The sequence below is a fragment of the Megalobrama amblycephala genome, linkage group LG9 (assembly GCF_018812025.1).
Source record: "Megalobrama amblycephala isolate DHTTF-2021 linkage group LG9, ASM1881202v1, whole genome shotgun sequence".
Classification (NCBI taxonomy): Eukaryota; Metazoa; Chordata; class Actinopteri; order Cypriniformes; family Xenocyprididae; genus Megalobrama; species Megalobrama amblycephala.
The window spans coordinates 14,738,001-14,763,000 of record NC_063052.1 but is presented as its reverse complement, the minus strand read 5'-3'; the positions used below and the strand labels follow the sequence as shown (position 1 = coordinate 14,763,000).

Below are 25,000 nucleotides of genomic sequence, written 5' to 3'. Positions count from 1 at the left end.
ATAATATAACAAACTGTAATTCTGTATTATATATTCTTAAATTTATTTCTAAATGTCTGTCTGATTTATATTATTATTTATTATTTATATTATTATATTAAATTCAAATTTTTTTAATGATATATTCTTCCTAAATTTTATTTCTAAATGTATCAGATTATATTAAATTATATTATGTTTATTATTAAATTGTATTTTTTAATGATATAATCTTCCTAAATTTATTTCTAAATGTGTTTTTTTCTTTTATTTGTTAAAATTTTATTATATTATATTATATTATATATATTATTGTAAAGTCTACCAGTGAACCATTCGTTTTGCGCATTTCCTAAATTAACATTTATTTATGTACTTATTTAAAATCATGTTGTGAATTTACAAAATTCTTAGGATTTTTTAAGGCTGTATGCTTGATTTAAGCATATGTTAATAATGTGTGTACTTTAAATTTCCAAACACATTAATTAGAGGGGGTGGTTCAAAAATCCACTAGTGAAATTTCTGATTTCAATACAAATAAGTCGATTACATTATCATGTATATTATCATTATAATAGCATGAACTCATGGGCTGCATCTGAAATCACATACTTACCTACTGTATAGTAGGCGAAAAACAGTATGTGACAAAAGAAAAATTCACAGTACTCATAAAAAAAAAAGCAAAAAGTCACCAGCAAGATTCTGAAGTGTGCATATGATGGACACTTTACTATCCCATGAGGCCACGGGAGAGGATTTGTGAATGGCAGTGAAGTAATGGAAGGTCACATGATAATAACAACATGGCGGATATAGTGCGTCCAGATTCATACTACACACATTCATACTAGAACATACTTTTAAGCAGCCATGAAGTATTTACAAAATAAGAGATATGCTATGGAGTCTTGGGGGTTACAACATCCCACAATGCAACACACTAAAAAAAAACACTTTTTCCACTGGCGAGCACCTGTTCATTTGAAGTTGTGTGCACTGTAGTTGCAGAAGTCATTGTGGATGGTGCTCAAAAGTGGAGCATAAAAACATCCTCAATCCTGATATTGATTCATTCCTCTTCATTTCAACAGACACTTGAAGAAGAGCTGAATCTTACCTGTCTGAGCAGATCTTGAGAGATCTCCTTGAGTTGTCTTTTGATTGCCGTTCTTATGCTATTGTCAAGACCACATGAAAAGGCAGACGATCATCTTTTCACCGATTAAATACATTTAATGCCAAAATGGAACCGTCCTATAAATCCTGTCTAAAGCCTTTATTGCTGTTGTTTGTTTTTGCTCATGCCAGAGATGTTTTTTCTGAAGCTTATATACAGTAGTAAGTGGGGAACACTTTGGTTTGTCTGCTGTCTTCAGAACAGTCATCCATATTTTGTCTTTGGTTCTCTTTCTCTGCAGATCCCATTAAGACGGCCCAGGGTTCTCTGTGTTTGAAGGCCTACAGGTTGACCCCCAAACTCATGGAGATCTGTAAAGAGAAGGACTTCTCATCAGAAGGGTAAGCCTTTAAAACGTGGGGATGACGTTAATGCAGGCGGACTAATATATTAAATATAGAAATTTCTTTAAAAAATCCAATATTTATTATATTTTTTTTAGTTGGACTGATATTAAATATAGAATTTTCTTTTTTTTTTCATTTCAAAATGTTCTATAGATTGACAAATAAGGTTTTTAAAAGTGTAAAAAAAAACATTATGGAGATATAATTAATTTTGAAGTTTTATTAAGTGTTAACAATGAGATTATGTGGTTTTTATAATCAATTAACACTGCTTTTGTCATTTTTTTACAATATTTTAACCAAAAAAGTCATTCGGTTTAACCAAATTTTGGTTTTACCAAATGACACTTTTGGTTACACCGAATGACGATATTTTCAAACAATGTTAACAGGCTGATATCTAGTAAAAGGACAATCAAACATTTTATAGTACAAGTTTTTAAAATATTACAACATTTTCCATGTTTTATAGCGGTTGCACCGAATGACCTGATGTTTCGGGACATGCTTATGATCAAGTGAAAACATACATTTTTCAAATAGTTATTTTGCTTCATGACCATGTGGTTCTTTGCAGGTGTCTGAATGATGTCACATCCTGTCACATGATATTGACGACATGACTTGATCCAAAATGGTCCCTTTATATTGGTTACTCCGAATGACATCAATGAAATTCATTTTTCCAGACATTCTTTCTCATAACAAACAACGACTTCTACACATAATTTTAATACCATTTTGCACTATGTTGATATATGATGTTATAAAATCATGCCAGAATAAGAAATATATACATTTATTACATTTTAAGATATTTCAATCACAAATAAAATGGCTGTTTTGGCCTTTGGACGGTTAAACCGAATGACCATTATATTATATTATATTATATTATATTTATTATATTTATTATATTATATTTTTTATTACTATATAATCTTCCTAAATTTATTTATAAATGTGTCATATAGCTTTTCCCATATTTGTTAAAGCAATTATATATGTTTGCCAACAAAATCTAGCATTCTCATATTGTGGGATGATGGATTGGCAGAGAGTCTGGATAAAGTGTGCATGGATCAGAAGAAAGCTTGTTTCACACATATACAGACTCACATTCATTTGTTGACTTCATCTCTGTTTCAAAAAGTGCCTTTTGAAATCAGTTGCCTAATCAGCCTTGAGTGCCTTTCTAATGGAGCGATTAGTGATGGAGAAGAGTTGAAATCATCCACTCATTTAATTAGAGTGATCGTAGCAGCTCTGCATGTATCAGCTCACTCCGTCCTTGTTATTTCAGATGCGTTTGCATCATCAAAGTATATCTCTATAAACAATATTGTCCATTCTAGAGGGGAAACACATGCATACTAAACCAAAAGACCCATATTGAACATTTTCGGTACGAATACGTGTACCGTTACGCCGTGTTATCAAAAAATGTGACGTCAAATCTTTGACAGGTGTCGCTTCCAGATTCTGACGGTCTCTTCTCTGTGTGTCCAGGCTGAAGAAGGCCAGCGTGGGATTCGAGCACATGTTCGAGGAGGTTCCCATCGTCATCAAGAACTCTCATCTCATCAGCGTTCTGCTGTGGGAGCTGGAGGATAAATCCACTGCTGCGGACAAACACGAGCTCCTGAACCTCTCCAGCAGGTCTGACCACACACACACACGCATTACTATACAAGCCAAGCATTTCCTAATGTGAACGAGGACGTGTGTAAATTTATACTAGCGCTGAGAGATCCCTAATGATGCTTGCTCACATTAGCGGTAAGTCATCTCTGATGAGGAGTAATGAAGAGGTCAGTGCCGCCCAGGTGACGTCTGCTTTTAATGGCTTTCAATCTAGACTATCCAAATAAAAGGCTGTGCAAGGTGTTCATTAGACGCTCCTCAGACTTTTTACCTCTTGAACTTGAAGCGAACATTCAGATATGACAGTTCACAAGCCGCTTTACTCTCGATTCTGACAGAAGCGAGACATCTCTTGCCTTTATCTGACAGAACAAATGCGCGGATGAATTTAAAGACACAATTTACAGGGAGGGTTTTACCGTGTGCTAAAACCTACTCTCTCTAAATTCAAACCTTTTTATGCATCACCAAAACGTCACTTCTGCAGCACATTCTCTGCCTTCAACAATAACAAGTGAAAACATTTGTTGACGGCTGTTAAATCATTTACTTTTAGCAATGTATGTGTGTTTAAGAATAATCCATTGGTCTCAGATTGTGTTTGTGAGGACTATAAATAAAATATTCTAAATATTAAGCCCATTTATTTAAAAAATCCAAAAGCTGTTTTCAACAAATCATCATATTAGAATGATTTCTGAAGGATCATGTGACACTGTAGACTGGAGTAATGATGCTGAAAATATATATAAAAAAATGGAATATATTAAAATCACTGTAACCCTGTGACATCACACCAGTGTTATTGTAGTATCATTGAGATACTATTATAGTTTTTATTAATATTTTGAATGTTTTTATTTGTTTATTTTCCATTTTCATTTTCATTTTAGTTAAATTTTTAGGAATTTAGTTGTTTTTGTCAGCTTTTTAAAAATATTTCTATATAGTTTTTATTAATTTTATTTCAGTTTTAGTTATTTTAGTATTTTAGCTTTTAGAGTGTTACATTAAAACTTACATGGGAAAGTGTATTTTATTTGCTGCAACTTGAAGAATATGTCCTAATATGAGGTCATAAACAAGACTTTTATTTTATTTTAATTTATTTTAATTTATTTTATTTGCTGCAACTTGAATGTGAAGTCCTAATATGAGGTCATAAACAAGACTTTTATTTTATTTTATTTTATTATTTTATTTTATTATTTGCTGCAACTTGAAGAACATGAAGTTCTAATATGAGGTCATAAACAAGACTTTTATTATTTTATTTTATATTTTATTTTATTTTATTTTATTTTATTTTATTTGCTGCAACTTGAAGAATATGAAGTCCTAATATGAGGTCATAAACAAGACTTTTATTTTATTTTATTTTTATTTTATTTATTTTATTTTATTATTTTGTTTTATTTTATTTTATTTTATTTGCTGCAACTTGAAGAATATGTCCTAATATGAGGCCATAATCAAGACTTTTATTTTATTTTATTATTATTTTGTTTTATTTTATTTTATTTTATTTGCTGCAACTTGAAGAATATGTCCTAATATGAGGTCATAAACAAGACTTTTATTTTATTTTATTTTATTTTTATTTATTTTTATTTTATTTTAATTTATTTTATTTGCTGCAACTTGAATGTGAAGTCCTAATATGAGGTCATAAACAAGACTTTTATTTTATTTTATTTTATTATTTTATTTTATTATTTGCTGCAACTTGAAGAACATGAAGTTCTAATATGAGGTCATAAACAAGACTTTTATTATTTTATTTTATTTTATTTTATATTTTATTTTATTTTATTTGCTGCAACTTGAATGTGAAGTCCTAACATGAGGTCATAAACAAGACTTTTATTGTATTTTATTTATTTTATTTTATTTTACTGCAACTTGAAGAATATGAAGTCCTAATATGAGGCCATAAACAAGACTTTTATTTTTTATTTTATTTTATTTTATTTTATTTTATTTTGCTGCAACTTGAAGAACATGAAGTCCTAATATGAGGCCATAAACAAGACTTTTATTTATTTATTTTTTTTATTTTATTTTGCTGCAACTTGAAGAATATGAAGTCCTAATATGAGGTCATAAACAAGACTTTTATTTTATTTTATTTTAGTACATCAAGTTAAACTAAGTGAAAATGATAAATGAAAACTAACTGAAATAAAACAAGTTTTTTTTATCATTTTAGTTTTAGTTCACTATAATAACCCTGCATCAGACTAATTCCTCTTGCCCAATTGTCAATAAATAAATAAATATAAATAATTATTATGAAACATTCGAATGAGTTTCCTCTGACCCTGAAAGAGACGGTTGGTGTGAAACAGCTGTCATGTTTTATCTTTACCTCGTGCATTAGAAGACCCTGCTCTTCTCTTAATGATGCTCAGAGTAAATATAAGCCCTGATTTACATAGACGGGTCATAATAAAGGGCGAACGTACAGTGTGCATGAGGTCAGTCGGCTAAAACAAGCACTTAAATTATAAAATGATAATTATAATCCAGTCCACTTTTTGCAGGAGACACAAACATCATTTATATTCTGTGTGCATTTGAATGGTTTTTAGTGAGGCTTGTTTCATTCCGTTTCGCTCCCTATAAACAGCTCTTTTCTGTGTTAAAGAGTGAAATACAACATTGAGAAATAGATGTTAATATGAGCGCTTTGAATGCGGAGCCGGCTCGCTTATGAATGATCGTTTTCTATAGATCATTGTGCTGGTCAATTTTCTTCTTCAATTCCCCTGTTTGTCATGGTCGGCCCTCACTGATCTCGCAGATGAGACAATACATCAGACGCTATCAATATTTCACACACTTTTATTATTTCATTTCTTTTCCACTCTCATTTTTTCTTAATTTGAATTCACTCTCCATATACAGCTTGTAAGGATGTGTGTGGGGGGGGATTGAGTTTCCAATTATCATTTTAATCTATTAATTATTTTCGGAGCAGCTATGGTTGAGATGATGCTTTTTGGGACAGAAACATTCATTTTTACTGCTGCTTTTTGAATTGTCAAAGGTCCAAGAGGGGTTTGAAGGTCTCTCTCAGCTGACTAGAAAGGGAATTTTATCTTTTTAATTTGCCTCTTTTAATTCGGCCTGCCAGATTTGTTTTTTCCAGATGAAAGGAAGGAGCCTTCGCCGCACTGCTGAGGACTCGAAATGACACATTCATAATGACCTCCCTCTCTGAAAGCAGAGCTGCATTCACACACATGGAGAATAATATCAACATGTTCTTTTTTTAACTTTCAGGATGTTTGATTAAAATATATGTGAATGTACAGTATGAGGGAAAGAGTGTGTTTTAGATGCTGTTGAAGAATGTGAAGTCCTGATATGAGGTTGTAAACAAGAGTTCACCCAAAAATGAAAATAATGTCATTTATTACTCACCCTCATGCCGTTCCACACCTGTAAGACCTTCGTTCAATCTTCAGGAACACAAATTAAGATATTTTTGATGAAATCCGATGGCTCAGTGAGGCCTGCATAGCCAGCAATGACATTTCCTCTCTCAAGATCCATTAATGTACTAAAAACATATTTAAATCAGTTCATGTGAGTACAGTGGTTCAATATTAATATTATAAAGCAACGAGAAAATTTTTGGTGCGCCAAAAAAAACAAAATAACGACTTATATAGCGATGGCCGATTTCAAAACACTGCTTCATGAAGCTTCGGAGCGTTATGAATCTTTTGTGTCGAATCAGCTGTTCGGAGCGCCAAAGTCACGTGATTTCAGCCGTTTGACACGCGATCCAAATCATGATTCGACACACTGATTCATTTGTGCTCCGAATCTTCCTGAAGCAGTGTTTTGAAATCGGCCATCACCTAAATAAGTCGTTATTTTGTTTTTTTGGCACACCAAAAATATTCTCGTCACTTTATAATATTAATATTGAACCACTGTACTCACATGAACTGATTTAAATATGTTTTTAGTACATTAATGGATCTTGAGAGAGGAAATGTCACTTGCTGGCTATGCAGGCCTCACTGAGCCATCGGATTTCATCAAAAATATCTTAATTTGTGTTCTGAAGATGAACGAAGGTCTTACGGCTGTGGAACGACATGAGGTTGAGTTATTAATGACATTATTTTCATTTTTTGGTGAACTAACCCTTTAAAAATACTGTGGAAAATTGAAGTGGACATGAATTCTTTAATTTTTAATAATATTAAATTAATTAATATTTTATTTATTTATTTATTTATTTTAGAAGGGCTAGGTTCCATAAAAATACTGTGGAAAATTGAAGTGGACATAAATTCTTTAATTTCTAATAATATTAAATTAATTTATTTTATTTTATTTTATTTTTTATTAAAAATGAAGTGGACATAAACTCTTTAATTTCTAATAATATTAATTTAATTAATATTATTAATTTATTTATTTATTTATTTTTATTTTAGAAGGGCTAGTTTCCATAAAAATACTGTGGAAAATTGAAGTGAAATTGAAATCGGATTTCATCAAAAATATCTTAATTTGTGTTCTGAAGATGAACGAAGGTCTTACGGCTGTGGAATGGCATGAGGTTGAGTTATTAATGACATTATTTTCATTTTTGGGTGAACTAACCCTTTAAAAATACTGTGGAAAATTGAAGTGGACATAAATTCTTTAATTTCTAATAATATTAAATTAATTATTTTATTTTATTTTATTTTATTTTATTTGGGATAGGTTCCATAAAATTACTATGGAAAACTGAAGTGGACATATATTCCTTTTTATTTTATTTTATTTTATTTTATTTTATTTTATTTTATTTTATTTTATTATTTTATTTTATTTTATTTTATTTTATTTTATTTTATTTTATTTTATTTTATTTTATTTATTTGGGATAGGTTCCATAAAAAATACTGTGGAAAATTGAAGTGGACATAAATTCTTGATTTTTTTTTTTTTTTTTTTTTTTTTTTTAATTTTAATTTTATTTTATTTTATTTTATTTTATTTTATTTTATTTTATTTTATTTTATTTTATTTTATTTTATTTTATTTTATTTTATTTTATTTTATTTTATTTTATTTTATTTTATTTTATTTTATTTTATTTTATTATTTTAGAAGGACTAGGTTCCATAAAAATACTGTGGAAAATTGAAGTGGACATAAATTCTATAATTTCTAATAATATTTAATGAATTATTATTTAGATGATTATATTCTTGTCATATTACCTAATAACTGTTTACAGTCTTTAAAGAAAATCATCAATCATATTTCCATGTTGCTTACACTGCACATGACATGAACAAACAAATTACTGTCAATTTTCATTTATTGCAGCACTTTTTCATGATTCTGACAACCATAACTGCATGCCTACCCTCCTTTGTATATTTATATACTCAGATTTTTCTTTTAATCAGTAAAACAGATGAATTTCTTACAATTCTTTCTTCAGTTTTTTTTTCTTTCCTTTGAATCTCTCCTCTGTCTGTCGCTGGTTTCTCTCTCTCTCTCTCTCTCTGGACATGATTGGCTCTCTTTAAACACCAAAATACCAGAAACACTCTCAGACAAGGCGGATTTATCTGTGGCTTTTCTGTTTCGTTATTTTTCCTGATTTCTTTTTTTCGTCTCTCCCTCCACATCTGTTTAAGTTATCTCTTTGCAGTCTGGTGTTACCCTAGAAACCAAAGCAAACACTGAACCACCGCAGCCTCACTAACACAATACCTCCCTGTCTTTCCTCTCTCTCTCTCTCTCTCTCTCTCTCCCTCCCATCCTTCCCTTCCCAGCAAACCTACCCTCCTCTTCTGGGGGTGAAATCAAATTGCATTTTTTTAGCGAAATAAAAAAAGAATTATGAGTTTTACAGTACTTTGGCGTGGAGCCGTGATTCGGGTGGGTGTGTGAGAATCTGTACGTCTGGGACGGCAAAGGCCCCAGTTTAAAATGAGCTCAACCCTCTGGTGGGTCCAGTGCTAACCCTTTTCTGTTCCTTTTATTATTTTCTTCTCCACCTTTTCTCGTGTTCTTGGCACCCTGGTAGTGTGTGTTTGTGTGTGTAGCAGGGGGAAGCCCAGATCCACAGTGATTCAGACTGTAGATCACCTCCCAGATGTATATCTGTGCTTGGATACTCAGGATGGGGCTCATGCTTAATCTGAAAACAAAATCAGCCCCCTTGAGTTGAGCCGAATCCATCATGGCTGTCAATGCAGTGGTGTTGGGCTGAAACCACTAAACTCCATGATCCGCTATCCCAGAGTGCTCTGCTGGACTTCATTGACTCTCCTCAATGATCTGGACACATCATTGGAATCTGTTTGGCCTTAAGCCTCCCTTTAATTGGCCAGGAATGAGAGCGGGCGCCTCTGATCATTTCCTCGACATAAATCCCAGCAGTCCTCACTCTGGTTGACTCCAGGAACACTAGAGCACAGTTGCTCTAGTAGAATAAGACGGGTGTCTGTGAGCCCACAATGCTTTTGTGTTTATCCTAACCAGACATGAAGTGATGATAGCTATCTCTTTCATTGATGCCTGTGTTGTTGTCCTAACCAGCTAATTACCATAAAAGTATATATTTAGCTTTATCGGACAGATCTCCACATTTAGTCGTTTTTATTTTTTTTTTAATAAATCATTACTATTGGTCATCCTTTACGTCTGTCTGTGGGTTTTGCAAGTATTTAACCAATGGAAAGTATTAAAAAAGAGCTTGCGACTAAACTTTGTAACTCCATTGGCTCCTTAAACTGTCAGTCAAACCTCATAACTCCGCCCACCTCTATCATGAATGAAGTGTAACATCTTTGCTTGTTTGCAATGCAATCGTGAATTAAGAACCGGTTGACTGAATAAGTTCAGTGTTTTCTTTACTCAAGAAACACTTTATATGTATAAAGGCTGATGTTTTATGTATTTGAGCAGCGGAGGAGAGTGTCTTAGCATTTGTCATCGAGTCACAGCAATACTGTCTTAGGGCTCGTTCACACAGAACACGTCTTTGTGTCTAAAAACGTGAGATCCAGCGCTCAGCAATGGTTTTAAAGAAAGTGTCGCGCAGAGAGCGAAGGATCTTGAGACGCGCTTTTGTGACATGATGCAATAACGAACAAATAAAACAGTTGCCATGGCAACTTGCTACTTTAAAGCAAAACTCGCAGTGCTTGCCCCGCCTCTGAGTTCTTCTGATTGGTCCACTGTTTTGGAACTGACATTGATGAGCGGCGCTGCGTGTAAAAGTTGAAATTCTTTTAACTTGACATGGCGTCTTAAAAACATGGTGTAAAGGTCATACACATCCGTCTGGCGTGGGTTTACATAGAAAAACCATGGAAAAGTAGTGTGTTGGAATAGAAAAACGTGTTCTGTGTGAACGGCTCTTTAAACAGCCTGTGTGAAGCACTTCATCTTTTATAACGTGAGTTTTTGCCAAATGACAGAAAAAATTGAGCGTCCACATTAACTTTATAATCTTTAAGTTGATGAAAATGTAATTTGATTCACTTACTGCCTTCAGATGTGGCCGTTCTAATGATGGAAAAAACACGTATGTCCGACATTTCGCTGGTCAAAAACCTTGTAACTTCCAGAAAATTTCCAGAAAATAGCGATTTTTGGAGAGATGAGGTTTCCGCCCGACAGTAGTGATATGTTATATTCAAAGTTTTTTATTTAATTTTTATTTATTTATTTATTTTTTATTAATTAATTTTAATTTAATTGAGGGCTGGGTTTCATAAAAATACAGTTGACAAAAATTTAGTGAATTAAAACTTTTATATAAAGTGACTTAAATACTTTATATAATTTAATATTTATTAGAATATAATATTCACTTAATATTACAGTCTAACAATGCTGGGTTAAAAAACAACCCAAGTTGGGTTGAAAATGGACAAACCCAGTGGTTGGATTCCATGTTTGCCCAATCTGCTGGTTAGTTTTATTTAACTCAACTATTGTAAACTAAATGACTGTATTTCTTGCTTAAAGGGTTAGTTCACCCAAAAATGAAAATTATGTCAATAATTACTCACCCTCATGTCGTTTCAAACCCGTAAGACCTCCGTTCATCTTCGGAACACAAATTAAGATATTTTAGATTTAGTCCGAGAGCTTTCTGTCCCTCCATTGAAAATGTATGTACGGTATACTGTCCATGTCCAGAAAGGTAATAAAAACATCATCAAAGTAGTCCATGTGACATCAGTGGGTTAATTAGAAGTTTTTGAAGCATCGAAAATACATTTTGGTCCAAAAATAACAAAAACTATGACTTTATTCAGCATTGTCTTCTCTTCCGGAATCCTTTCCACTGAATTGATTCCATTGAATCCTTTCATCTGTCGGCGTTGGTAATGCACTTTTACATCGCCGTGGTTGTTTTTGGCGATTAGGACATCCGCGACATGCACACTTATGCACCATTTTAAAAAATATAGCAATACCAAAATACAAATACACGCTTGAATACAGCGTGCGTCTCCCTCAGACTGTAAACGAAGCTCGGGCGCACCGGATAACACATCAGCAGCGTCTTAAATCAGCAGCGTCACTGCGGAGTCGTGAACCACACTCCGGAGCAGAAGGGGGCGGTAATGCACCAATAAGCTGGATGCCAACCGCCGTAAAACAGGAAAGAAGAAGAAAAAGAAGCGGAGTCGTGAACGAGGATTGAGAACAGATATTTCAATTTATTTTCGATGCTTCAAAATGTCGCGGATGTCCTAATCGCCAAAAGCAACCACGGCGATGTAAAAGTGCATTACCAACGCCGACAGATGAAAGGATTCAATGGAATCAATTCAATGGAATCAATTCAATGGAATCAGTTCAAATGAAAGGATTCCAGAAGAGAAGACAATGCTGAATAAAGTCGTAGTTTTTGTTATTTTTGGACCAAAATGTATTTAAAAAAATTCTAACTGACCCTCTGATGTCACATGGACTACTTTGATGATGTTTTTATTACCTTTCTGGACATGGACAGTATACCGTACATACATTTTCAATGGAGGGACAGAAAGCTCTCGGACTAAATCTAAAATATCTTAAACTGTGTTCTGAAGATGAACGGAGGTCTTACGGGTTTGGAACGAGTCATTAATGACATAATTTTCATTTTTGGGTGAACTAACCCTTTAAAATGAACCCAAAATATGTTGGAAATGAACATTTATTAATAAGTTTAATGAATAATAATTAAACAATAAACATTTATTAAATTGCTTATTAATAAACAATAAACTTTTGATTATTGTTGTTGCCTCTAGTAATTATGTGTCTGATTTTTAATTTCCAACCTATTTTAGGTTCATTTTAAGCCAGCCATATAGTCATTATTAAACAATAGTTGAGTTAAATAAAAACTACCCAGCAGGTTGGGTCAAAACAACCCAATTGCTGGGTTTGTCCATTTTCAACCCAATTTGGGTTGTTTTTAACCCAGCATTTTTTAAAGTGTAGATTATAATCCTTGAAATATTCATAGTCTGAAGTCACATGATTTGTGTTAAGAATACCTCAAAATTGAAGTGATCTTCTCGTTCAGTGAGTTGAACTCAAGAACCGAATCATTCTAAATCACAAACAAATCATTTAGACTTGTTTTGTGAACTGAATCAACTGATTCATTGAAAAGATCTGACTCAAAACAACTATTTGTTCCTGAATCAGATGTGCTAACTAGTGTGTATGTCAAGATTAAATAATTATTCATTAAATAGCTACTTAAATGTGTTTTTCTCTTTTCACACAAATCTATCGTATTGTAAAGAGTTACCAGAATATTATTTAAAAATACATTTGTTGTATGAATATGAATCTTTTTTGGGTGCCTTAATATATTTTTCTTTTAGTGTAGATGAACAAATATTGTGAGTTTCATCCTGTCTTGTTTGGATAAATCATCTGATTCGATGACTCTTCACGTCACATCTGGCTTTGTCTGCTTTGTTGTAATCGTTTCCCAAAGCTTCAAAAGTTCTCATGGTTGACCAGCAGCTCTCGTTGTCTGTGTCACGTTACCGTCACATGTTCAGAGAAGTGCTTTAGACTGTTGGTTGTGTGTTTTGGCCGGTGTGTGTTGTGTTATGCTGTCTCGATGACTCCAGATGACCCAAACCTTCCGTCAATAGTGCTCTGAAATAGGACGGTGTGATTTTAATGAGTCACCTTTCTCCTGCGGTTCAGCTTTTACTGGGACACCACGTTCCCCCGTGTGACGCCACATCACTAACAGGCTCCGCTTTCCGTCATGGAAGGTGTTTTCCTTCCCAATCAAATAGAAGATAAACAACTTCCAACTGTTTTTTTAAGGGATGCTAATATTCAGTGAATCATTTGAGACCGCAGTCGCCGGCGGTTTATTCATGAAGCCCGTTTTAGATCAGCAGAGTTTTGTTTTGATTTGTTTGTGTTTGTTTCAGACAGAGTGAGAAACAGAAATGGTGAAATGTTATTAAATATGCTAATGAAAGCCAGGAGATGCAGATAGGGCTGTACGTGTGTGTGTGTGTGTGTGTGTGTGTGTGTGTGTGTGTATTACTGAGCTCTCGCTCTCTGTAAATTAGGGACTACATTAGATAAATCATGTTGGAGATATCCTTGAAAGTAAAAATTATGAATAAAGTATTTTTTTTTTTTTTAATTATTCTTAAAATACTAAACATTATGGATTGGTTTGTTTTGTTATAATCAAAGTTATTATAGTTAACTAAAACTATTAGAAGCATTTCTGTTTATTTGAAATAAAGCTGAATTAAAATATAAATATTAGTTGAAAATAATAGAAGATGAGAAATGTTGACTTGGCAATAAACTGAGGCACTAAAATTATTAACTGGAAATAAATAAAAACTAAATAAAAAACAAACAAAAAACTAAAGCACATAATGAAATGATTAAAATTAACATGAAAACTAAAAATATTAAAGTTAAAGCTAATTCAAAATATTAATTATTATATTAATAATCACAATAAGTCACAAAAACAATTGCAGTTTATGGTATGTTCTCAGTTTAATAGCAAGGTGAAGTTAACTATTATTTTTTATTATTAATATAATTAATAATTAACATTTTATTATTGCTGTAATAATTAAATAGTACAATCATTGTTAATGGTGTATATATTTATTAATTGATTACATATTTACCTTTTTTTCTACGCTCTAAAAAAATGCTGGTTCAAAAACAACCCAAGCGATTGGGTTAAATGTTTGCTCAACCTGCTGGGTAGTGTTATTTAACTCAACTATTGTTTAAAAATGACTATATGGCTTAAAATGAACCCAAAATATGTTGAAAATTAAAAAATCAGACACATAATTACTAGAGGCAAGAATAATAATCAAAAGGTGAACATTTATTAATAAGCAATTTAATTGTTATTTATTAAACATTAATAAATGTTCATTTATTAAACTTTAATAAATGTTAATTTCCAACATATTTTTGGTTCATTTAAAGCAAGAAATACAGTAATTTTTAAAACCAGCAGGTTGAGCACACATTTTACCCAACCACTGGGTCAAAACAACCGCTGGGTTTGTCCATTTTTAACCTAAGGGATTTTTCAGTGTACAAAAAAAAATTTATGAGATCAATTAATAATTGGTGAAATAAAAATATTTTTTGTAATATAAATAATTCAAAATACAATTCTATGGCCTGAAAGAAATAATTACGCACAGAAGTATTGGCGAGATTAAAGTTGTTAAATTTCGAGAAAAAACTCATTAAATTTCGAGAAAAAAGTCGAGATAAAATGTTGAGAATAAAGTCATTACATTACGAGAAAAAAGTCGTTAAATTACAAGAACAAATTCGTTAAATTATGAGAAAAAAGTTGATAAAATGTTGAGAATAAACTTGTTAAATTACGAGAAAAAAACTCGTTAAATTTCACGAAAAAAGTCTAGATAAAATGTTGAGAATAAAGTCATTAAATTACAAGAAAAAAGTTGTTAAATTATGAGAACAAATTCGTTAAATTATGAGAAAAATGTTAAATTTCGAGAAAAAAGTTGAGATAAAATGTTGAGAATAAAGTCATTAAATTATGAGAATAAAGTCGTTAAATTACGGATTTGTTCTCATAATTTAACGACTTTTTTCTCGTAATTTAACGAGTTTATTCTCAACATTTTATCTCAACTTTTTTCTCGAAATTTAACGAGTTTATTCTCGTAATTTAACGAGTTTCTCAACATTTTATCTTGACTTTTTTCTCATAATTTAACGAGTTTTTTCTCGTAATTTAACGAGTTTTTCCTCATAATTTAACGACTTTTTTCTCGTAATTTAACGAGTTTATTCTCAACATTTTATCTCGACTTTTTTCTCGAAATTTAACGACTTTTTTCTAGAAATTTAACAACATTAATCTCGAGATGGTTTTATTTTTTTATTATTGCTTGGCCCTAATCCTCTTCCGTACAAACCCAACTGTTGGTTTAAAATGTTCTTAAATAATTTTTTTTAAACCCAATGGTTGGGTTTGTCCATATTTGACCCAAACATGGGTTGAAACAACCCAACATTTTTAGAGTGTCTTTGGTTATGAATGCATACAGCAGGAGTGTGTGTCGTATGTGGGTATATACAGTAAGTGTGTGTGTGTGTGTGTGTGTGTGTGTGTGATTCAGGGGGAGATCCATAGAGCTCATTGGACTCTGAATAATGAGGTGCATGGTAAAAGATGGAGGTCATACAGGGATGCTTGCCCTCATTCATCAGAGCTGGCGCGCCTCCACAGAAAGACTCTAAGAAACATTAAAAACTGCTTCCAGGGCCACACACACACACACACACACACACACACACACACACACACACACACACACACACACACACACACACACACACACACTCTTTTCTTTCTTTCTTTCTCCACAAGCTTGCTTTGTTGCCAAACTTGCAGAGCCAGCAAACTCTATAAGTTGCCCTGTAGGGGCAGTTAAAGGAAAAAAAATCTATGCGATTTTTATTTATTTTTTTGCTGTTCAAAGTCCAGTTAAGATGTGGTTTACAGTATTGTACATTCTTCTTCCCTAAAGTTATGTTGTCTTTTTTGTTCACTGCCATTTTTTGCGGTCGTCATCAGCACTAATCTGAATTCGTGTTCTTTCTCGACGCACAGACCTCTGGGTCTTGTTCTCTGTGTTTTGTAAATGTAGTGAAGGTGTGTCTACTGTTCGCCGCCGCATTTCTGAAGTGTCACATCATCGTAAATCAAATGTAAATCAACATTTTGCAAAGGAGTCTTGCTATTGTGAAACATTTTATTTTAGTATTCAGACGGTTTGCTTTCTGTCACATTACCTGTTAACAGACCCATTTTAGCATTCATTTGTTGAATAGATCTGTGTATACTGAAGCAATTTGGAAACTTTTACTTCACTTAATTCCAAAGCATATCGCACTTTTCACTCCACTACAGTTCATGTCGTTCCACATTGTGTTGAACTGAAAGAAATCGTCACCTGAACTCGATTCAACAGCTCACTGATTCACATGATCCGATCAGAACGATTCTCCAGTGAACGATTCACTGAATTCACAAGTCTGACTCAAAATTAACCAAGAACGGGATATGTACATACATACATACAGAAACAGATATGGCAAGAAATAAAGTTCATTAGCTGTTCGGGGCTTGTTGACCAGGTTAAATTTGCTGCTGTCCAAGATCTGCTAGCGTGGACTGGATAATGACCAACTTAGGACAAGTTGCAAAAGACTGAAACTGGTTTTATCTGGATTTTTCCAGCAGCTAATGAGAGATTTCTTGGTAGTGTTGTTTCACATGGACCTTACTAGTTGACTTGGTGTTAACATCAATCTCTGTGTGGATGTGCACCAGGGTATACATGTTCATGCATGATAGAGAGCTGCTCCTGGTTTGTCCGCACCCGCGGGATCTCACTTCCCCACATACGTCCAGCACATTTCTGCAAGATTAATGGAACATGCTGGCGAGGCTAATTTGTTGTTAATGGGGTTTACCAAGAACAGATAAACCACTTTTGAAGACATTTTCCTCATCCCTGCTGTCCTGATATAAAATATGGATATCATTCTACTACAGTTACAGTGGGACCTGATTTGCATATCACATGATACATGCAAATGTTTTTGATGTGTGCGGAATAGGATGAATTATTAATGAGGAATCCATGCTATCAGCTTTTTTTAATTCTGTGTTACTCTGTTGATGGTTAAGATGTGCTTTGATCATTTGACGTTCCCATAAGATTTTCATCTTTTTGGCGTTGGCAAGATACTGGCACAGTTTTACATTTCTGATTATTCATAAGTGGATTTGAGCATGCTGACTTTTCAATAGTAATGTGATATGAGCAAAAACCTGTTTTTCTCCAGCAATGAATAAACAATATTATTACTATAGAAATTAAAAATGATAATTTGCAGTATTTGTGTCTTGTTTTCAGGTAAATGTTATTCAAAACAAAATAAAGTTTTAGCAAAATTGTATAAGATAAAGACTTGTATCTGCCTAATTTTTCTAAACCAAATTTAGTGTTTTGTGTTCAAAACGGGGGGCAAAAAAAAAAAAAAATATTATAATCATGTGCTAAAAATATTTAGAGACATTACCTACAAAACATGTAGGAAGATTGGAATCACAGGAATATATATATATATATATATATATATATATATATATATACACACACACACAACCATTCAAAAGTTTGGAACCACTAAGATTTTTAATGTCTTTAAAAGAAGTTTCGTCTGCTCACCAAGGCTACATTTATTTAATTAAAAATACAGTAAAAAACAGTAATATTGTGAAATATTATTACAATTTAAATTAACAATTTAGAAGATACAATTTAAGTTTTCTATTTGAATATATTTTAAGATGTAATTTATTCCTGTGATCAAAGCTGAATTTTCAGCATCATTACTCCAGTCTTCAGTGTCACATGATCCTTCAGAAATCATTCTAATATGCTGATCTGCTGCTCAAGACACATTTAATGTGTACAATTGTACAAAATATTTGTGTAAAATATTTTTTTTCAGGATTCTCTTGATGAATAGAAAGTTCAAAAGAACAGTGTTTATCTGAAATCTAATCTTTTATAACATTATAAATGTCTTTACTGCCACTTTTGATTGATTTAATGCATCCTTGCTGAATAAAAGTATTCATTTCTTTAAATTCTTCTCAAAAAAATAAAAATAAAAATTCTTACTGACCCCAAACTTTTGAACGGTAGTGTATAATGCTACAGAAGCTTTGTATTTCAGATAAATGCTGTTCTTTTGAACTTTCTATTCATCAAGGAATCCTGAAAAAAAAAAAAAAGTATACAACTGTTTTTAACATTGATAATAATAACAAATATTTCTTGAGCAGCAAATCGTCATATTAAAATGATTTCTGAAGGATCATGTGACACTGAAGACTGGAGTAATGATGCTGAAAATTCAGCTTTGATCACAGAAATAAATTACAATTTATATTATATTCCAATAGAAAACAGTTATTTTAAATTGTAATAATATTTCACAATATTACTGTTAAAAAATATTAAAAATATTAAAATATTAAAAATCTTACCAATCCCAAACTTTTGAACGGTAGTGTGTTTATATATATATATATATATATATATATATATATATATATATATATATATATATATATATATATATATATATATATATGTAAGTAAAAGGAAACAAAGTATATAAAAAAAGAAAATATATATTATTTTATAGTTATTTTTTATAAAGTGTATTTTTAATCAAATAAATGCAACCATAAAAATTATATTCTAAAACATTAAAAAAACATGAACAATTTTAATGTAAACTTTAATTTAATTTGTAATGAAAAAAAGTATTTTTCTTATTTTTTTATTATTATTATTATTATTATTATTTTTTTTATTTATTTTTTTTAAGCAGTATGGCTTTGTTTTTTCTTGTTTTTTTTTGTTGTTGTTTTTTTTAAATGTATGTCATTACACATCAAACAGTCAGGATCTTTGTAGCCTGGATGAAAATATAATTTGCACGATAATATAAAGGTAATTTTATGGATGACCTGTGAACACAAGAATTAGCCAGATATTCTTTTGGTTTAACTTGAGTTTCTCCATAGCGCGTTACAAGGCCGTAACCGTGTCTTGAACATTGGGGGTGACCAAAGTTTTTTTTTTTTTTTTTTTTTTGGTATTTTTATTTAAAGAAATTAAATAATTAAAGGATTAAAAGGGATTTAAGGGAATAAAGAAGAAATAAGAACAGTAAAAGAAGTTCCAAGTCCATTCTTCGCAAATAATATTTTATTTAAAAATATGCACACGTTCACTCTTGTTTGTATGTCAGAAATGTCTCGTCTCGTCACGTCACATTCAGGTAAATGATGGCATATTTTCAATTCAAAATGGAGAAATCCCATAAAAAAGTTGAGTAGTTTGCATCACTGTGTGTTATTGTGGGTCGTTAAACACATCCATCCTAAAACAGTTGTCATATATTTAATGTTTAGCTACTTAAATCTTACCACGCACGTACTCTTTCACTGTAAAAACTGAAATGTTGCATTGGAATTCACACTTTAAGATTAAGTCCTGCCTTCTTTGATCTGATTGGCCGTCATTTTGACATTGACGAGCGCTGTTAGAGCGCTGAGGCAGACCAGCTATTTTATATATATAAATATTTTATATTTTGTTGTTCCTCTACAGTTCTCATCTAGAGAAGAGCCTGCAGATGCTGATGGACCGCGTGGACGACATGAGTCAGGACATCGTCAAGTACAACAACCACTGCCGCAGTCTCAGCAAGCAGCAGCAACAGAAACATCAGGTGATCCATCAAACGCAGACACCTGTCTTTTCATGTAGAGATTTCACCGTTTGTGTCATGATGCCTCAAATCATGAGAAAAGTGTGCTCGTACTTTAATGCAGTGTAGCTTTTATTAAAAATTTTTAGTTTTATATATATACATTTTATGTTTATTTTTTGTTAATGATAATAACCCTGCTTTCAAGTGATGGGATTTTCAGCTGTCAGACTGAAGAATTGGGATAAAAAGAGGAACAGAGACATGGGAGCGTGCTGTGACGAGTGTGACGCTCATACACCGCTCACTTTTAAATGCCTTGATGTTCTGGTTGGATGAGAGCCATCATAAGCATGTAAACGCTAGTTACCGTTAATGGTAGCTTTACTATCCTGATGTCTGCTGGTGGGAAAACAGGTTGTCACCACAAAGATCACAATAAGGGGCTTACGCTGAATGAGCGGCTGATGAGGCTTGATGTTTCACTCTTGATGTTATTCTCTGGAAGATATAATTATATCACAGTCGTAATTGATGAAACTGTGCAACTCAAACCCAGGAATTAGCTCTGAGGCTATAATCAAAGCTTTGTTTGAGAGACACAGGGCTGCACTTTGGAGGATTGTTGGCAGTTTTAGCAATTAAAGATTTTTACTCTTAAATCAGTGCGTATTTGTTAATATGCACTATAAAGGGTGTTTCTCATGAAAACTGTCAAGAAATATTTGGATCATATTTCACCCCAAAAATACAAAAATAAGAAATGTTATTTTTACATAAAGAAATCTAGCATTGTGACATTAAATGCATTTTCCCCCATTTACACCGATGAATAAATGCATACACAAAATTAATTTTATACAAATTTAATATAAATATAAAATTAAATATTTCAAATATTAAATAATAATAAAAAAATATTTTTCTGAAGCAACATTTATCACTTAAACTGATTTTTTTCAGTATTCTTTGATGAATAGAAAGTTCAAAAGAACAGCATTTATTTGAAATAGAAATATTTTGTAACATTATAAATGTCTTTATTGTCATTTTTGATCAATTTAATGCATCCATGCTGAATTGAAGTATTAATTTATTTAAATAAAAAAATTAAAAATCTGACAGACCCAAAGTTGTTATTTTGTAAAGTGTTTAAAGGGGTCATGAACTGCGTTGTTTTATTATTTGTGACCCTCTCTGGCGAAATGAGTCGGAAGTCGCAACGTTCAATTTTAAGATATGGGCCGATAATGTGGAAAAACAATGAAAAAATTTTTTTTTTTTTTTTTTTCAAAGAACAGACTTTCAAAAATAATCTCCCAAAGTTTCATAGTCCAGATAATTGAGTAAAGGTATTTAAATGGCTATTAAATTTGACATGGAACTCCTCTCGTCACTTATGAGCATTTCCCGGTATCCCCTGAAACATCTCTGCTCTCCAAATATGGTGTTACACGTTGTATAGAACCAATCAAAAAGCTTAGAAATGTAAACACACTGACATAAACGCTGATTTTTATCAATGGGAAGCCCCGTTTCGACTGACAGGCACGCGATCGGTCCAGCCATCCTCCTGTCAGACTAGTGTAAACAAGCTAGCAGATCTCCTCAATGTCTAGTTGTGAATCAGTTAGCGGTGATCGAGATGTCGAGTTAGCCAAAATACGTCCCTTTTGCTGTAAAGGGTGTAAACTCAACGATGGAGAGCCGTGTTTTCTGTCATTTGATGAAGATTTCGTTTACGAGATACGTCTGTCTATGGCCTCTCTCACTTTCTCTCTCTCTCACACACACACACACACACACACACACACACACCCTCTCTCTCAAGCAAAAATTTTAGCACCTCTGTTCAATCTTTCTGATTTTAGTAAATCTTTGTAAAAGTGCCTTATAAAATATTAATTCAAATAAATACTTTAAAATAATTTGAGCTTCAGCCTGGTTTAATAGCTTTTATATATATATAAAAATGTCTTTGATCAAATTAAGCTGTAAAATAAATAGTTTATCCCTTTAAATGCAATGGATTTTGAAAGATATCAACAAAAAACGGGCAAAAAACTTTAAAAGCGATTTTCTCAGGTTTTCAATTGGAAAAAGAGGGCAGACGACCATAATTCAAATGGGTATATCTTTAAAACCATTCAAGGTATGACTTTGACTAGGATATCATTTTAAAGCTTATTGTCTCATCTTTCCATTGATACCAAAATCTCAATTTTGAAATTTGGATCACAGTGACTCATTTTGCTGGATCAGGTCACATTTTATAATGTTTCCTGGGGTGCACTTATAATGTTAGTATGCTTTTTACATCAAAAATGGTCATAATTTAGAAATAAGGCATTTTTCCTACTCTAATTTTATTTGAACGCTCTGATTTAAGGGGCGTGTCTGCTGTGAGACTTCAGTGTAAACGCCCACTGCTGTGATTGGCTGACATCTTTCCATTTTAATATAGCTAAGTATTACTCTCTCGAAAACTTTTAGCACATTTTTACTATTACAGCTCTCAATGTTCACTAATCGTGAAAAGCATTATATTTAGATCGTGGCATGAAAGGTTGCAGTGATGAACATGTAGTCGATCACAGACATGTTGTTGAGCTCATGAAAGCAGTGATCTCGTCATTGAAACTCAATTTCTGCACACTAACGAATGCTTTCATAATAACTAACAGTGCAAACACGATGTAACTAAGAGATTCATTGAATAAAACGGGAGTTTTGCCACGAGTCCAGATTCACACGAGTTTGATTGACAGCTCCAGTGATTGTCAAGGGAGCGTTCTTTGATCGCTTTCTATATATAATTTAATCATTATTTTCATCTTACTAAGAGAAATAACGTCATGTTGAGCGTTTAGTCACTGGTTTGATTTACTGACACACAGACAAAGATCATGTGACTGTACATGAATCATTAATATCAGATCAGGCATTAGAATGAACACAGTTACTGACATGTTGTTGCATTACTGTCGAGTCCATATCGTAAAAGTCTGTTTGCGCTGAAATGCGATTGATTTACTAAAGAATCTAAATGTACCAAATACAAATAAAGCTCAACTGAGACATTCAGATTGTTGAAAATAAATAACCATATTCCTGCATTAGGATGCTTTGAAAGGTAATGTTATTTTAGTCCTGTATCGCTCTTCTCTCCTCCTCATCTCAATAACACACCAGTGGGCGGAGCTAACATTGCAATGATGAAGTAGGCGTGATTTCTTCTGCGAAGGCGGAGTTTCACCATAGATTCCGGGACGAGTCAATAAAAGCTTTTATTGGACTAACAAGGAAGTTTTCAGTTCTGAAACTCACAGGATTTTCTTATAGTTTGATGACCTCTCATATATCAAAAGCTCAAGGAAAAGTTGATTTCTCAATTCATGACCCCTTTAAGCTGATTTTAATTAACAAAATAAACTAACAAAACATCGTAATGGTCCTAAAAATAGTTTCTATACACGCAAAGTGATATGATTTCTTTAAATTTAAATATAATTTCTTGACTTTTAGTGTGAAGCATGAGGTTCACCCAAGTTTAGGCTTGTCAAGGCTGCAAATTTTCCTATTTAAGCGAGAGTGTCTGGGATTTTTGTGCCAAGGCAATCACTAGCATCGTTCAGAATCGGCCCGACTGACTCTATAAAGTCAGTGAAGTTAGAAGAGATTTATTGGGTGGCTGTGTATCAAGGTCTGAATGAGACGGTAATGGCCTCGCTCGGCGCTGGACTCTGAACTTCCTGATTGATTGAAGTACATGTGACCTCCCAAATTCCTCTGATACCGTAGTGACACAGCGATTCTCTCTTTATTTACTCATTTCTTTGATCAGATCTAATCATCTTCACCTGCTGTTAAATACAACCATCAGTCTTCTCTTTCGTCCTCCTCTTCCGGCCTGTCATGGCCATCTTTAGAAGCTTTAATTCAGAGGTTAAAGTTCAGAATAACCGTGTGCTCTTCATCCCTGTGCTGCAGTACGTTCAGAGACGTCAGCAGGAGAACGCGCAGAGACAGAGCCGAGGGGAGCCTCCGCTTCCTGAGGAAGACCTGAGCAAGATGTTCAAGCCTCCTCAGCCGCCTCCACGCATGGACACCCTGCTCATCGCCAGTATGTGATCCTCCTGCACTCACTTTCATTCATATTCATATTTTAAAATAATAATTAATATATTTTTAAATATTATTTAAATAACAACTAAAATAGTGACAAATAAAATAACCTGTGGAAAATAAAAATAATTTTAAAAATATATATATTAAATTTATTATTATTATATATGGTATATAGTGTTATTTTATTATTTTTATTATAGTTGTATTATTATTTTGAATAAGCTTTTATATTTATATTTTAGTTTTAATGTTAATATTATTATTATTATTTTTTTTTTTGTAATTTCATTATGTGATTTTTGTCTCTTAATATTGCGTAAAATATTTAGGTTTAATTTATATTTATTTCCATTTTAGTTTTAGGTAATAATAATATAATATAAATAATAATTAATATATTTTAAATATTTTTATGTGAAATATAATTTCAATTAAAATAGTGAAAAATAAAATAACCTGGGAAAAATAAAATACAATTTTGTAATCAATTAAAATATATATATTTTTAAAAATATAATTAATTTGTTATTATTATTATTATTATTATTACTATTATTATATGGTGTATAGTGTTATTTTAGTTTTATTGTAGTTGTATTAATATTTTGAATTAGCTTTTGCTTTTATATTTTAGTTTTAATGTTAATTTTAATTGAATTGTTTTAGTAGTTTCATTATGTGCCTTTTGTGATTTTATTAGGTTGTTTTTTAACATTGCGTAGGTTTAAAATATAAAGGTTTAATTTATATTTATTTCCATTTTAGTTTTAGGTAATAATATAATATAAATAATAATAAATATATTTAAATATTTTTATGTGAAATATAATTTCAATTAAAATAGTGAAAAATAAAAGATACAATAAAATAAAAAATA

At 32.1% G+C, this 25,000-nt stretch overlaps 1 protein-coding gene across 1 annotated transcript in view; it reads left to right on the top strand.

Moving 5' to 3' along the window:
* Nucleotides 1-25,000, top strand: part of eif3hb (eukaryotic translation initiation factor 3, subunit H, b) — a 93,209-nt gene that overhangs the window by 64,262 nt on the left and 3,947 nt on the right. Inside the window, exons 5-8 of the mRNA XM_048201779.1 lie at nt 1,404-1,503; nt 3,019-3,168; nt 19,896-20,016; nt 23,986-24,118. Of these exons, the coding sequence (XP_048057736.1) occupies nt 1,404-1,503; nt 3,019-3,168; nt 19,896-20,016; nt 23,986-24,118 (504 nt within the window). The remainder of the gene's footprint in view (nt 1-1,403; nt 1,504-3,018; nt 3,169-19,895; nt 20,017-23,985; nt 24,119-25,000) is intronic.